General features: G+C 43.3%; 1 protein-coding gene across 1 annotated transcript in view; it reads right to left on the bottom strand.

Annotated features, from left to right (window-relative positions):
* The window catches only part of DLGAP1 (DLG associated protein 1), a 104940-nt gene that overhangs the window by 11450 nt on the left and 77136 nt on the right, over positions 1 to 16354 (bottom strand). Inside the window, exon 7 of the mRNA XM_035124393.3 lies at positions 2404 to 2822. Within this exon, the coding sequence (XP_034980284.1) occupies positions 2404 to 2822 (419 nt within the window). The remainder of the gene's footprint in view (positions 1 to 2403; positions 2823 to 16354) is intronic.

The raw sequence follows: 16354 nt of genomic DNA, 5'->3' as shown, positions 1-16354 counted from the left end.
AATTAGCTAAAGAAATATCTCCTGCTGTTACTGACTCAGCCTGAAGCCACTGACAGTCTAGCTTGTTTTTATGTGCAGCAGCAAATTGCATTCCTAACTAGAAACATTCAGTCCCATCTGACAGTGTCGTTCTTGGTTAGATAATACCAAACGTATCTATGTAACATACAAGCCTCTGTCAAGCAGCCCTGAGCCTTCTCCTCCAGACAGCTGTTCTATACAAGGGAGCATTGTCTGAGGAAAGCTTGTATCATCTTACTTTAAGGAGCGGGGGAGCAACTGTTCTCTCAGCTGCCAGGATGTTGAGGAAACTTCAGCCTCTGCAGATTTCTCATTAGTTTATTATCTGACCAGTTAGAACTGCAGACATTCTGAAGCTGGGAAAATCATTTGTGGGCCCACTAACAACTCTCTCCACAACTTCAGCATGATTTGTAAGGCAATTGCACATGCTGCTAAAGTTTAAAGCAAGAGACATTTCAGCTGTCAGTGCTGGGCTTTACCATAAACTCTTATTTGGCTCCCTTGGTTAAGAAACAGCTCAGCTGTCCTTTCAAAACGAAGCGCTTGTGGCAAGCATCCGTGACACTGCAGGTTCCTTGAGAAAGGAATGTTACCATAATAATTATTAAGCAGATAGGGAGTTGAAATGGTGAGCTGTATGGCCTGGGGCTAGAGTATCTCAAGGACTACCACTTCTCATATGAACCTGGGGCAATGTATGATTACAGTGGTACCTTGGTTCCCGAATGGCTTAGTTGTTGAACAAACCGGCTCCCGAATGCCGCAAACCTGTAAGAATTCCGGTTTGCAAACACTTTTTGGAAGCCGGATGTCTGACGCGGACATTCCTGCAGCCAATTGGAAGCCACACCTTGATTTTTGAACTGTTTCAAGAGTTGAACGGACTCCCGGAATGGATTTAGTTCGAGAACCAAGTCTGAATTGTATACCAATTCAGACTATTGTTCCACCAAGCTCAGCATTCTCTACACTGTTTGGAAGCAGCTCTTCAACGTCTATCCAGCTCCTTGGTCTATGCCGGTTGTAGTCAAGGTACCTGGCAGGTGCTGTTGGATCCCAGCTCCCATAAGCTCCAGCCAGCATGGCTAATGGTCAGCAAGGATGACCAGCAACATCTTGAGGGTACCACATTGGTATCATCGCCAATGTACACTGACTGTCAGTGGCTCTCTGGAGTATGAGCCTGCCCATACTGGAACTTTTGGCATTGTGGTGTTATTTGCCACTTTGTTAGTATGCCAAATATGGAATAGAATGGGACAGAAAATTTTAATCATCATCTGGAGCGACTCTTCTTTATGTGTCTCTGCCAATGCATATTAGGTAACTGAGAACTGGGCATTCATAGCAGTGATGGTGCGGGTGTTGGGTTTTTATTTGCTGGCTGGTTTAAATGTTCACAAGTCTTCTTCTCTCTCTCTCTCTCTCTCTCTCTCTCTCTCTCTCTCTCTCTCTCACACACACACACACACACACACACACAAACACTATTTGAAGTCATTGTTCTATATTTTCCACCTACTTAGAGGTAACCAATCCCAATGTTGTATTTCATAACCATCATAATATCATTTTAGGGTGACTTTCTCCAATTAATATTCTTGGAGTGCTGCAACAACCTAGATGAATCCTCAGATTATTTGCATGATTAGTTACAGATGTGAAATCAGAAGATATACAAAGCTGATGCCCAGTTGTTTTCAGCAGCCATAAGGAATATCTAGGAATTAAAAGTTTTTGCCATTCAAATCGTTAGACCAGGGATGTGAATGTTCTGCCCTCCAGATGTTTTCCAACTACAGTGGAACCTCGGTTTATGAACACCTCGGTTTATGAATTTTCGGTTTATGAACACCGCGGACCCATCTGGAACAGATTAATTCACTTTCCATTACTTTTAATGGGAAAGTTCGCTTCAGTTTATGAACGCTTCAGTTTATGAACAGACTTCCGGAAAAAATTACACCCATGTTTCAGTTTATGAACGCTTCAGTTTAAGTACTTCGCGGGCCCATCTGGAACGGATTAATCCACTTTCCATTACTTTCAATGGAAAAGTTCGCTTCAGTTTATGAACGGTTACTCCGCGGACCGTCTGGAACGGATTAATCCACCTTCCATTACTTTCAATGGGAAAGTTCGCTTCAGTTTATGAACGCTTCAGTTTATGAACAGACTTCCGGAACCAATTGTGTTCATAAACCGAGGTACCACTGTATAACTCTCATAATCCCTGGCAATTGGCTGACGGGGGCTGGTGGGAGCTGGAGTCCAGCAACAACTTAGAGGGCCACATGTTCTTTACCCCTATGATAGACTTAGATGGGGGAAAATGGCAGAATAAATGTCTCTTTGTATATTGGTATTTGAACTACTTACTTTCTTCAGGCAGGTGATTTTCTTGTTCTTCACTCTCCATTTGTTGGCACCAACCTTCCATACGCTCTCTCTCTGCTTGAAGAAGCTTCAAGAACCAGTGTCCATCTCTATGACACACTGACCTTTGAACAGCTTCAATTGGATCTTCCGTTATAGAGTCAATCCAGGGATCCGGAGGAGGTAAAATGGAAGGATCAAAATCTCCATCAAAGTCATCGTCCACTGCACATGCGTGATAATGGTTTCCAGAGCCCTGTATGCTTACAGTGGAAGTGCTGGCATCTCGAGAGTACTGTCTTGATATTTGCCCAGGATAACTATCTTCTTGAGGGTCCATAGACATTTCAAAGTTCTCATGGAAATCCATGTCTGCTTGAACGGCTGCTGTAACACTGTTTGACCTTGTGAACCTGCGGAAACTGAACAACACCATATAAAAAGCTGTGGGAGAAATTCAACATTGTGCTGTTACAAATCATCCATCACTGCGAGCAATTGCCTGATGAAACAATTGCCCCCTTCCTCCCCCTGTGCACTGTTCTCGTGGTCTCTCCCAATGCCCCCCCCAACTGGGGGCTGAAAGGGGGAGAGGGATAAGCCCTACTGCACTAGCAGAAGCTTTTTGAGGTCTTCCACTAATGTCATCAGTTAGTTGAATCTGGCCCTTAGACAACATAGATAAAAACAGGTGAGAATATAGAACAATGTTAAAATTCATTATAAATTTACATGTAGATTTGCCAGATGTTAGCAAAGAAATGCACTGCTTTCTAAAGATTATTGAATCCACATCTCATCAGATTTGCAGGCTGACTTAATTTTGTGGAAGTTTTTGAACAGACAGGTACGGTATGGTACATAGCTCCTTTTTATAATCCCACACATTTGTTTCATTGGTTAATAAAGGCAGTACATTTACATGCCCTCTTAAACAAGCCAGTAATAAAATCAGCAGCAACAAGACCCCTGACACCTTTTGAAAACCTCCTTCTAACGACAAAGGGTCATGGCAAAGGGATGGTATCTGCAATATATAAAATACTGCTCCAAAATTCCACAAACTCCCCAGACGCAATAAAAAAACAATGGGAAGAAGATATAGGCTATGAAATCAACCCCACTCAATGGACCAGAATGTGGTCTAAACCCCCATTTAAATCCATATCAGCAAAAAGGAAAGAACTCACTCTGAAAACCATCTACAGGTGGTACCTAACACCACGAAAACTAGCACTAATACGCCCAGGAACCTCATCAAAATGCTGGAGAGGATGCACATCAACAGGCACATATTTCCACATGTGGTGGGAATGCCCCAAAGCCCAACAATTCTGGAGAACAACCGTAAGAGAAGTAGGTAAAATAACCCAACAAACATTAGAACTTACCCCAGAACTGGCCTTGCTAAACATCTTCCAGGACAATAATGCCCACCTACATCACAAAGAACTCATAACCCACTTACTCTCAGCTACCAGAAACACCATAACCAGACACTGGAAAGACCTGGCAGGAGTAAACATGGACCAATGGTACCAGACGGTATGGGAAATAGCCCTATTAGAAAAATTAACCAATAAGTTGAAATTGACACGGGGTCAAATAGAAGAAGACGGCTTCACCCCAGTATGGTTCCCCTTTATCACATACACAGCGCAACAAGACAACGACAGAAATCCACCAACAGCATACAAATCAATATGGCTAACCTGACCCGCCCACCCTACTCACATAAAACAGACCACCACAGCCAACCACAAAAGAAAACTATATCCTAGGCCAACCCCAACAACTCTCACCATCAAAGGAAAACAAATGCACAACAAAGAACCTGCACAACCGATGCTGACAACCCCCCCCAACACACTTTAAGTAAACTAGAAACATTGTCACACTACCCCCACCCCCTTCCCTTATCTACCGCTCTCCCCCTTTTCCTCCCCAATGTCTCAACAATTGAAACTGATCTGTAAAAATGCTATGAGAGACACTGCCCATGTCTTTGTAAACTGAGAAAACCTTTAATAAAAATAAATTTAAAAATAAAAAATAAAAAATAAAGGCAGTACATGTAGCTAAGGGCATTTCCACATGGCAGTTTATTGTGGACTTGGTGTTGTTGATGCATGCCACGTTTCTGCAGTGGCTACACAATATCACCCTCATCAAAATGCCATCTCACGTTTGCTCCCCATTTAAGTTGGATCTATCATTCCCGTGTTAGTTTTTTGTTTCAACATGTTGCGATTTTTCACGGAAATGGCAAATCCGGATTAAACAGGGAACAAAGACATGGGATTGTGTTTTAATGAACATGATGTGTCGACACAGCAAAAGTCCTGCATTCATGAGCAGCACTGAGCCCGCAATAAACTCTCGTGTGGAAGTACCGTAAGTTTCAGTCTGGTCACAGTGATGTTCCTCTTGGACTTCCCAGCATATCAGATGTTAATCCTTTTAGCAGCTTGTGTGTATGTGTGGGATTTTATCAGGGAAAGGGTTTAAACACCTTTTGCCAGGATAAAACATGGATCTCTACCTTTCTCCAAACCTTAGCTTTCTGTTTGGTTTCTCCTGAAGTCGGCCAAGAAGAACTCAGGAGTACATTGGAGTACTCAGTAGCGGAGCTTCATACTTCGGCACCGGGGGCAGAGAGCAGGCGGGGTTGGCACGCGTTCTGGGGGTGTGGTGCACATTGCGGGGGCAGGACACCCAGCACGGGTGGGCGGGGGCAGCCACAATGGCACCCTGCCCGGGGCGGAGCACCCCTATCGCCCCACCCTTCCTACGCCCCTGGGAGTACTGACCTGCTTCCCCACATGAATGCTCTGCCATTGTTAGTGCAAAATGACAGCTATGAAGATTACACTCTCCACCCCACTGTGCAGAAGGCCTCCTCAGTCAACAGCTCCCTGTCTATGGATACACTTCCCCCCAGAGTAGCCTTCTTCAGCCTGGTGCCTTCCAGATCTCTTGAGCCCAACTCCCATCAGCCCAAGCTGGAGGGCATCAGGTTGGTGAAGGCTTGCCATGGCTCCAACACTGTTCAGTTATAGGTGCCAGCTGAAGCCCCACCTTTTTCAACAGGCATTTTGATGCTGGGAGGCCGCCTAAATCCTAGGTGTTGACAAATTGCTTTCATTTTATCAGTGATGATAGTTTTTATTGTTTTACTGTCTATGGTTTTATATATTTATTGTTGTAACCTACCCTGAGGTCCTAGGGTGAAGGGCAGGATATAAGTTCTAAAAATAAATAAAGTACTCTGACTTTTCTGACAGCCAGTGTTAAATGTGTGTGTGTGGCATCTTACACAGAACATTCTCTCTTTGCTGTGATTTGTTTGGTTCTGGGCACAGAAGAAACTCTAGCACCTCTGCTCATTTTAATTTTTCATTTGAACATTGATGTTCTTTCTTTCTTTCTTTCTTTCTTTCTTTCTTTCTTTCTTTCTTTCTTTCTTTCTTTCTTTCTTTCTTTCTTTCGTGATCACTCGTAGCCGAGTAAGATTGTCTTCCATAAACACAATTCTAACAATGGGTCCGTAAGTGACTGTGGAGGCCAATTCTGGACCCACACATCCTTCCGCAGTGGGGACATTGGTTTCCAGGCGGGAGTTGATCACGGTGTGGATTTGCCAAGTGTGCCTTCCTCTTAGCACGTTTCTCCCTTGCGTCCTGAGATAGAGTGTCTTCAAAGCCCGTGACACCTTTGGTAAAGGCTGTTCTCCAACTGGAGCGCTCGCAGGCCAGTGTTTCCCAGTTGTCAGTGTTGATACTACATCTTTTAAGATTTGCCTTGAGACAGTCTTTCAACCTCTTTTGTTGACCACCAGCATTACGCTTTCCATTTTTAAGTTCGGAATAGAGTAGTTGCTTTGGAAGACGATCTGCACAACATGACCAGTCCAACGAAGTTGATGTTGAAGAATCATTGCTTCAACACTTGTGATCTTTGCTTCTTCCAGTACACTGATATTAGTTCACCTGTCTTCCCAAGTGATGTGTAAAATTTTTCGGAAACACCGTTGATGGAATCTTTTGAGGAGTTGGAGATGGTGTTTATAAGTGGTCCATGTTTCACAAGCATATAGTAAGGTTGGTAGTACAATAGCTTTGTAAACAAGCAGTTTGGTTTCCCTGTGAATGTCCCAGTCCTCAAACACTCTGCACTTCAATCGGGAGAAAGCCGCACTCGCAGAGCTCAGGCGATGCTGGATTTCAGCATCAATGTTGGCCCTTGTGGAAAGGTAACTGCCTAGGTAGAAGAAGTGATCAGCATTTTCCAGCGTTACACCACTGAGTTGGATTTGTGGCGCTGCAGAGGGGTTATTTTGTACTTGTTGGTGCAGCACTTTGGTTTTTTGGATGTTGAGTGATAGGCTAATAATAATAATAATAATAATAATAATAATAATATATTATTTATACCCCGCCCATCTGGCCGGGTCTCCCCAGCCACTCTGGGCGGCTCCCAACAGAAGAATAAAACACAACAATCTATTCGTAAGCTTTTCGTAAGCTTCTGCACAGATATTTAGGATGGTTTGGAGGTCATCCTCTGAGCGTGCACACACTATGTTGTCATCAGCATACAGAAGCTCTATGACGGAAGTTACAGTAACCTTACTTTTTGCTTTCAGCCTGTTCAGATTGAAGAGCTTTCCATCTGTTCGATATATGATTTCTACTCCGGTGGGGAGTTTCCCGTCGACAAAGTGTAGGATCATGGCAATGAAAATAATGAATAGAGTTGGGGCAATAACACAACCCTGTTTAACACCTGATCTCACTGTGAATAGTTCACTTATCTTCCTTAGGTGTCTCTTATAGGACGATATCCAGCTGAGAGTAAAAATTTTCTTTAATGTCTTCCTCGGCATCCAGTGTTGGTGCATAAGCGCTTATAATAGTAGCCTGTTGGTTTTTGGAGAGCTTTATTCAAAGGGTTGAGAGTCGCCCATTAATGCTGCTAGGGACTTCTGACAGGAGCTTCACAAGGTCATTTTTGATAGCGAAGCCTACCCCATGTATTCGATGTTCTTGTTCAGATAGACCTTTCCAGAAGAATGTGTAGCCTCCTTGTTCTTCCTTCAGTTGTCCCTCGCCTGCTCTTCGGGTCTCTTGAAGTGCTGCAATATTGATGTTAAAATGTCGCAGCTCTCTTGCAATGATGGCAGTTCTGTGTTCAGGACGCTTGCTGTCTGTGTTATCTGACAAAGTCTGTATATTCCATGTTCCAAAGTTCAATTGTCTTTTACGACCGCTAGGTGGTGACCCACTGGTGACTCCACTCAGGGGAAAAGGGAGGCAGACTATGTTTAGGGCACCTTTTCTAGCCCCTCCCCCTTTTCGGGGTGAGCAGAGTGGATCCTAAAAGGCTGCTCAGTCATGGATACAGCTGCCGAGCTGCTCAACTGCCTCGTTTCTTGAGTCAGAATGACTGAATCTGTATCCACCACCCATGTGCCGGTTCATGACTAGGGGCTTCCAGATTTCACGATCCTGCCCCCGTTACCATTTGCCGATCGCCGTGGGACTTTTGGGGTTTGGGTTGGGTTTTCGGAAGACGCCTGTGCATGATTTTGTTTTATGCGTGTAGATCAGTGCACTCTGACCAACGTACAGTCTTCACAGTAGGGCTCTGTTCCGATGGCATGAAGTAGTCACCACAAACTGGTAGATTCCTATCTGCTGCAGCCTTTATCCGCCTTCACAGCTGTTGTAACATACCGCTTGTTATCATCCGCCTGTTCTGCCATTGAGGACTTCTTGGATCATTCTTTGTCTAGCTCCTTCCCTTTGACTTTACCACCTTGGGTGACCCTGCTAGGAGTATGAGATTCCCGATGGCTTCGCTCACAGGGGTCATAGGAACATGCAAGCCCACTCACCACGACAAGGTGATGATCCAGCAAGTAGGTACTGATGTTATCCAAAGGCTGAAATTGCTCTTATTTCAGTGAAGTGCTTTGGTAGATAGAATGTGTTTCTTCCATTTGCCCTTATTTAAATCACATACGGTATTCAAAAGGAGAAGGAAGTTGCAGTGCAAAACACGGGTAAGTTTTCCTGGAACAGGCCATTTTCACCTGCAACAGGAGAAGTGTGACATAGAAGTACTGCATGTTTCTTCCTTCTCAACTTGTTTTAGCTCTATGGAGAAATTCCAGGCTGGCTAGGTGGGACAAAGAGGCAGTGCTGATAAGGGATAGATAACCTGGCTGTTTAGTTCTAGACTCTAGAGAAAGAGTACAATGATAAGTGGCAGCAGGCCCAAAAGAAAGCTTTGCCTCCTTTGAGGCATGACTCATCCTGCTGATGAAAAGCAGTATTGACAGACTTCAAACGTTAATTTCACAGGGCAAAAGAGCAGGGGCCAGGAATGTGGATCTTTAGAGCTGTTGTAAACATGGAGCAATGAGCCATGGTGGTGGGGAGGAAGGAGTTACGGATCAGTATTGTACAAGGCAAGGGAAATCTCTGGCAGCAAAGCTGTTTTCAGCAGAATAAATGTATCTGACATACACAAACTCAGCCCCCCCCCCTGCTCAATAACATAGACTGAAGCCTTTACCATGCTGCTGCATGCTTTGAAGCACAGTGTCAAGTAGTGCAAAAATAGATGATGTAACTTCTATTTGCACAGACACGCCTCAGGTTTGGCGTAGGAGGCTTCTCTTTGTTTCGTGTCGCTCGTATTTGTGGTGTGCTGCTAACGCTGCACCCCCTCCTCCTTCCCAGGATCCATAGGTGGCATGAAAACTCAGGGAACAATTATGTTTCTTTAATAACAGCAATCTTAAAAGAATCGGTGTGCATGCAATGCCTCTCACGTAAAATGAACTCTCTTTGTGCCCCCTCCCCCGTTGTATATCTCACAGTCTTTTTCTGTTTGACAAGTTCAAACACATAGTTTCTGAGTAAGCCATTCAGGGGTTCCTTCTCACAGCACCTATTCTTACAGAGGTTAATAATCATGTTCGAAAAACAACATAGGAACGAGGTCTTGGGGGCTGCTTTCTTGGCATACATGCATGTACATTGCAGAACTGGGCATTCTGATTTTTCATTAAACCGCAACAACTCAGTTGTGAAACTATAAAGCTCTGCTTTAAGGAGGGGATGATACACTGCATTTTAAAGTTCAGGGATACACCCTCTCTCTCACTCTGTTCTAAGGCTAAATTAGTATTATCAAAGAAGTTTTTGTTCAGCACATAATAATGAGTGACCTAGTTTTTTTTTTGTTCCTTTATGTTTATTTAGACAGCTCTGTGGTGCAACCTTGCTGGGTGGACTACTCTTGGCACTGGCCTGTGTAAACATATATGCCTTCAAAAGAAGCAGGGATCTACAGTGGAGATTAATGAAACATCATTACAGCTAAATAGTTCAAAGGAATGGGAGTTCAATGACATTGTCTTCAGATGCACTGCCTTGGCAACCATAACGTTCAGAGCTCCTTTGCTCATTAATTTATACTCCAAGAAAGCAGCAGTCCTCCAGCCACTTCTAAGATGCCCATCCTACACTGTTATTGCCATTTTATGGCTAAAGAATAAGACATTTGAGCAGCTGAATAAGAATCAGACAGCTGCTGCTACTTACAAGCTGCTATTTGAATTGCTCCACAGTGACTTGCTCCCTGATCTAGAATTGTTCCTGAGCAATCCTACGCTGAGGCCAATGGTGAGGGAATTCAAGTGGCTGCTTAATGTAGAAAGGAACAGTAGCCCAGCACTTGGCTTTCCTGGGATTCGTTGCTGCCACGTTCCCCATCGCATCCCACCTCATTGCTGGGCTGCCCAATAAGCCTATCACAGTCCAGCCTTCCAATATCTTTAAGAGGAAGGGGGAAAGGTCAGGTGCTCAGCAAGGAGAGGGGAAAGGGGAGAGGGGGTATGCGCCCAGCAGCAGGGATGGGAAGTAGAGGGTGTCAGCCATGTCCCCCTGAAAGCTGGAGCTAGCCATGGCATAAACAGCACATAAATAGTTCTTAGGGGAAGGTCCCTCAGTTTCCTTGCTTACGTGCGTTAAACCTCAGTCGCTTTGTGCTCATTTGTGCCCTGCAGGAACAAGGTGTAATAATTACACCCTCAGAGAACTATGACAGTTACCTGGCCTAAGGTGCACAAAACCATGAAACTGTAGACTGGCTGAACCAGTACACAACACAATACAGCGTCTGTTCTGAACAGCAGCCGCTGGTTTATTTGCATGTATTTAGTTCTCTGCCTCTCCTTTTGTATCCCTTTTGAGAACCTTGTTTACATTTTTAGTGAAAGGAGATTTTCCTTTGCACAACAGGTGCTGAACAACTTGCAGATGGTTTTGATTGTATTAATTATACACTGTTTATCTTGTTACCTTGAAATTTTAATTATGTACAAATTTATGTAAACTGGCTATGGCTTATAGCTGAAACAAATACATTTGAACTGAACTGATCTTACAGATGGCAAGTAGGAATTGGACTGGAGGGTAGGATCAGCCTGCTTCATTACTACTTAGAACAGACGGTTGTTGCTGGATTGATACCAGGTAATGAGAGAAACAAAACAGGTAATGCAAAACTTTTTATTGGGGAAACCTCAGTTGGTGAAAGATTTGCAAGCTGCTGAGATGTCTACAGTTCTTTCATTTGATGTAGCTGAGGGCCAAACTAGATGCGATGCTAAATGCAGAATTAAAAACACCAGCAGATGTGTGTGTTTTAAAAATAAAAATAAAGGGCTCATGTGATATGTGTATCCTGATTTTTATCAGGATCAGAGCATGCAAGGAGGGGAGGCTTACCTCTCTATCCTCAGCTGTGTGGCCCAGTTTATTAACAAACAGGGAATAATATACTATGAACATACCTACTGTACTAGCATTTCCACCAAATCACTGAGACTTACTTTTGAGGACTAGACTGTAAGATTGGACTGCTAAGCACACATAAGCACCTTAGAAACCTTTGGGACTGTGTTTAGGGTTCAGCCTAGATAGTTCAGTTGGTTCGGGGTGCCATGCTGTGATTCTAAGCACAGTCAGTTTGAAGTATGTGCCACTGAAATGGAAGCACTGAGGGTCAGTGGGAACTCAAGTTGTCTTGAAGGCCCAGGATAGTTGAAATAATAATAATAATAATAATTTATTATTTATACCCCGCCCATCTGGCCGGGTTCCCCCAGCCACTCTGGGCAGCTTCCAACAAAATATTAAAATACAGAAATCCATCAAACATTAAAAGCTTCCCTAAAGATGCCTTCTAAAGGTCTGGTAATTGTTGTTCTCTTTGACCTCTGGTGGGAGGGCATGCCGCAGGGTGGGTGCCACTACCGAGAAGGCCCTCTGCCTGGTTCCCTGCAACTTGGCTTCTCGTAGCGAGGGAACTGCCAGAAGGCCCTCGGCACTGGACCTCAGTGTCCGGGCAGAACGATGGGGATTGAGACGCTCCTTCAGGTATACTGGACCGAGGCTATTTAGGGCTTTAAAGGTCAGCACCAACACTTTGAATTGTGCTCGGAAATGTACTGGGAGCCAATGTAGGTCTTTCAGGACCGGTGTTATGTGGTCTCGGCGGCTGCTCCCAGTCACCAGTTTAGCTGCCGCATTCTGGATTAGTTGTAGTTTCCGGGTCACCTTCAAAGGTAGCCCCACGTAGAGCGCATCGCAGTAGTCCAAGCGAGAGATAACTAGAGCATGCACCACTCTGGCGAGACAATCCGTGGGCAGGTAGGGTCTCAGCCTGCGTACCAGATGGAGCTGATAAACAGCTGCCCTGGACACAGAATTGACCTGCGCCTCCATGGACAGCTGTGAGTCCAGAATGACTCCCAGGCTGTGCACCTGGTCCTTCAGGGGCACAGTTACCCCATTCAGGACCAGGGAGTCCTCCACACCTGCCCGCCTCCTGTCCCCCACAAACAGTACTTCTGTCTTGTCAGGATTCAATCTCAATCTGTTAGCTGCCATCTACCCTGAAAGCAGGATATGAATGGAATAAATAGATAAATTTGTCAGTGCAAAAGTACATAAGGGGTATGCTGTAAATAACTCCTTTCAAAATATGGTACCAGCTAGTCATAACTATCTCACTTTCACAGAGATTTTTAAAAAAGTATTTATGTGGTAAAACACTGTTAAATTGTTTACATTTCAAGTGTTGAGATAACTCTTATTTCTCTGAAATACATGGCAGTGGGAAAAGTCTGCAACTTGATAGAAGGTATTTATACCCAGATAACTTGTAGCTGGTAGTAATAATTTATCATCTAATGAACTCAGACTGCAGACGTACAAGCTTCAACAAAGAGGCGATATGCAAGAAGGTAACAGGTCACATTTTGACAGATTTACTCTTATGATTGAATCAGTATATACAAGAAATCATGTAAGTGTTGTTCAGTGGAAGACTACCAACATTTTTCATCAGAGATGTTCTTTTGTCCCAAGCAAGGTGTTTTTTTTAAACAAACAAACAAACCACCTAATTTTTAACTTAAAATATATATTAAAACATAACAAAGAGTCAGCAAGAAAACAAAAAGTAAATGAGAAGAGAAGAAGAAATATAAAGAGTCCCAGATGATCACATGTGGGTGATCATACAATGGCCAACATTTTTGCTTACCTTTTGAAAAGATGAGTTTCCTAAACTGTGATGTAGTGATTATATAGTGTTAGACTAGGTCTGGGAAGATTCAGGGAACTTCCAGACAGTTGCTATTTTAAGGTGGGTTCCAATCACATTCAGGGTGCACAATTATAATTTATTGAGACGTCACCATTATAATTTATTGGATGGTCTTTTGCGACCAACCTGCTTCTTCAAAAGATCAGATGCTTTTGTGAGAAGGAAAATGATAGGATCATGCACTGGAAATCTGGTGAAATGCCATCTAACCTCTACACACAAATGAAACAGAATGAATGCTCAATAAATGGATCATTTGGAAATCCCCCACACACAGTTCAAATCTCCACTCAGCTATGAAGGTAACTGGATGACCATGAGTCATCCATTATCTCTCAGCTTAATCTTCCTCACAGGATCGTGGTGAGGGAGAAAACTATGTACACCTCCAGCTCTGAAGGCATGGGAGAATATAAATGAAATCCATTATGTAATTTCTTTCTTTCTTTTTTTAACCATCAATAGAGCTTGCCATACTCATCTTAACCAATTCTTCTGAAGGCTTACTCTTCTTCTTCTTGCCTTCAGCAAAAGGCTGTGTATCATGGCAAAGGAAGTCTAGAGCAAACTCACGGCTGTTATATTACTATGGCTCTGAATACTAGTTGCTGGGAGCCCCAGGCAGACAAAGTGCTGTTGCTCTCATGTCCACTGTGAGAACACGATGCTGGATTAGATGGGCCATTGCCGTGATTCAGCAGGCTCTTCTTATGTTCTTGTGTACTACTTTGGGGAAGGGGAAGTCAAAATGAGCTAAGAAAAAACTTGTTTTTCATCTGTAATACCTGTATATGAAAATTAAGGTGGAAGGGTGGAATCAAATCATGATGATATCACCTCCACATCATCTTCAAAAGATAGACTTAGGAATCAGTTTTTAGGCAGCCAGATGTAGGCTAGCCTGTAGCATCTAAAATACTGGCTGAGCTTCCTGGACGCTCGGACAATTTCTGTATAGAGTGGCTTCTTTCAGATGCCAACTCTAATGTGACAGCAAAGGTAGCCAAGTTCTGTGCCAGAGCCCTAAAAATCCGAGCCGACCTAGTTAGTAGTGCCCAAAAATTTGTTGTACCCTCCCAAGTAGTGATACCTTCTTTTATCTAATAATTTTTATAATGGTTAAAATGGTTTATATTCATTGCTTATATTTTAAATTGTATTTTGGATTGTTTTATGTATATATGTGTATGCTGGTTGAGTACCGTAACAATAAACTAACTAATAAACTAACTAGCTAAATACTTTCATTTCCAGGCTGAAGATCAGTAACACAGGAACCTCCAGGCCCGGCCCACCCATGAGGCAAGCTGATGAAACTGCCTTAGGCATCAGGGTCCACCAAGGCAGCAGATCCTGATGTTTGATCTTTCTTTCCCCAATGTAAATCTTCCCTCAACTCTTCTTCCCTGGCAGGAAGGAGGATGCCATTTTGGAGTCCATCTCAGGTGCCAAAATATATTGGGCTGGCACTGGGAACCTCCCACATTTCTGTTTAAGTATTTCAGTGCTCAGTCGTATGTACAGTAAACAGCATCCCGTCATACACAAGGTAGGTGTGATGGTGCATGTGGGTTGAGGCAGTGTTCCACTGCATGGGCATTACACTTACACTTAAAGTGCCTTAAAAGTGAAAGGGGAAATGTACAAAGCCACAGAATGAACATACACCATATTGCTGAAATCCCTCAAAAGAAGAACAGAGGCTAAGAAGATGTGATAAAGCAGCCCTTGTCACCAAGTTGAAAACTAAAAATGGCAAAGCCTGTGAAATGATTGCATTTGTTCATTTTCAAACATTGTTACCCTAAAGTTAAAATAAGACCAACACGGCTACCTACCTGAACCCTAAAGTTAGACTGCAAATGCCTTGGTTACAGTAACCTGTTTCCTCCCTTGCTTCTGTTTGGTGATTTACATAGTGATTTTCTAAACACGGTTGTGTTTGGACCAAAGGCAACCTGAAAGCCATTCTCTCTGGACCCATATTGATGGAGTCTGGTTGTCATTACTGGGGTAGGAGGTGCACATGAATTCTACACATGTCCTAGGGCAGAGCCCAACACTTAAAGCAGATTCTGGAGATAAATGCTGGCTCAAAACAAGTCCCTATTGGCAGCTTTGTGCATAATAGCAAGCTACCTGATCAGTATATGACTGTATTGAAACAGCGAGGGTTTCTAACATATTTCCTTTATTAAATATGCACCCAAAGTGGCCTTGTGCTGTGTCTGCCTGCACATGTTTGATTTGAGGCAAGGAAAATACATTCCATTTACAAGTCTATTATTTTAAGCGACAGTGATTTAAATTCATTCTGCTGTGCTAACAAAATGCATGAGACACCTAAGTGGCAATGATAAGCTCTCTGTGTACCGGAGGAGCTCATCTTCTGACAAGCCAGCTTCAGTCCCTCATCAATCAGTAGTTCCCTTATGGAAGTACACGGCTGGTTACAATTTGTCTCTGTGCTTAATTATAGCACTAAATCCCCTGTTTATCACCACTATCTAAAATCACAACTCTTTAAAGAGACTGTATAAAAACAAATCATTTTAAAGGGCCCAAAAGGCAACTCTCGCTTCTTGAATTCATTACTTAAAACGTTATAAATAGCAATACAAAGAACACAAGAACAGGCCTGCTGGGTCAGAGCAAAGGCCTGTCTAGTCCTGTTTCCTGTTTCTCACAGTGGAGAACCAAATGCCGATGGGAAGCCCACAAGCAAGGCATGAGTACATGAGCTCTTTCCTGCTGTCATGCCCCACAGACACTAGTTTCCAAGGCATACTTGCCTCTGATCCTAGAGGAAACATACATACTAGTGTCCACTGATAGCATTTTCGTACAAGAATATATCTACAGTACAGTAATCCCCTTTGAAAGCCAACCAAGTTAGTAGCCATATCCACATCTTGTAGCAGCAAATTTTATAGCTTGGCTATGCCATTTGTGATGAAGTACTTTATTTTCCCTGTTTGTAATCTCCTACCCTTTAGTTTCCTTGAATAAGCCAGGTTTCTAACATTATGGGACAGCATGAAAAGATTATCCACTTTCACTTTCTCAACACCCTATAATGTTGCACAACCTTACTTGCCCTACCCCCTAAGCCAAAAAGAATGGGTGACATAGCCCATATCATACTGCTAACTGAGTGTGTGTGTGTGTATGCACACACACCGTATTTTTTCCGTGTATAACACGCCCCTGTGTATAAGACGACCCCTATTTTTTTGGGGGGGGGATTGCCCAGAGTTTTTGAGCTTTT

This window comes from Zootoca vivipara, chromosome 8 (assembly GCF_965207765.1).
Source record: "Zootoca vivipara chromosome 8, rZooViv2.hap1.1, whole genome shotgun sequence".
Lineage (NCBI taxonomy): Eukaryota > Metazoa > Chordata > Lepidosauria > Squamata > Lacertidae > Zootoca > Zootoca vivipara.
Note: the sequence above shows the minus strand (reverse complement) of the source record. Positions and strands in the feature narration are given on the sequence as shown.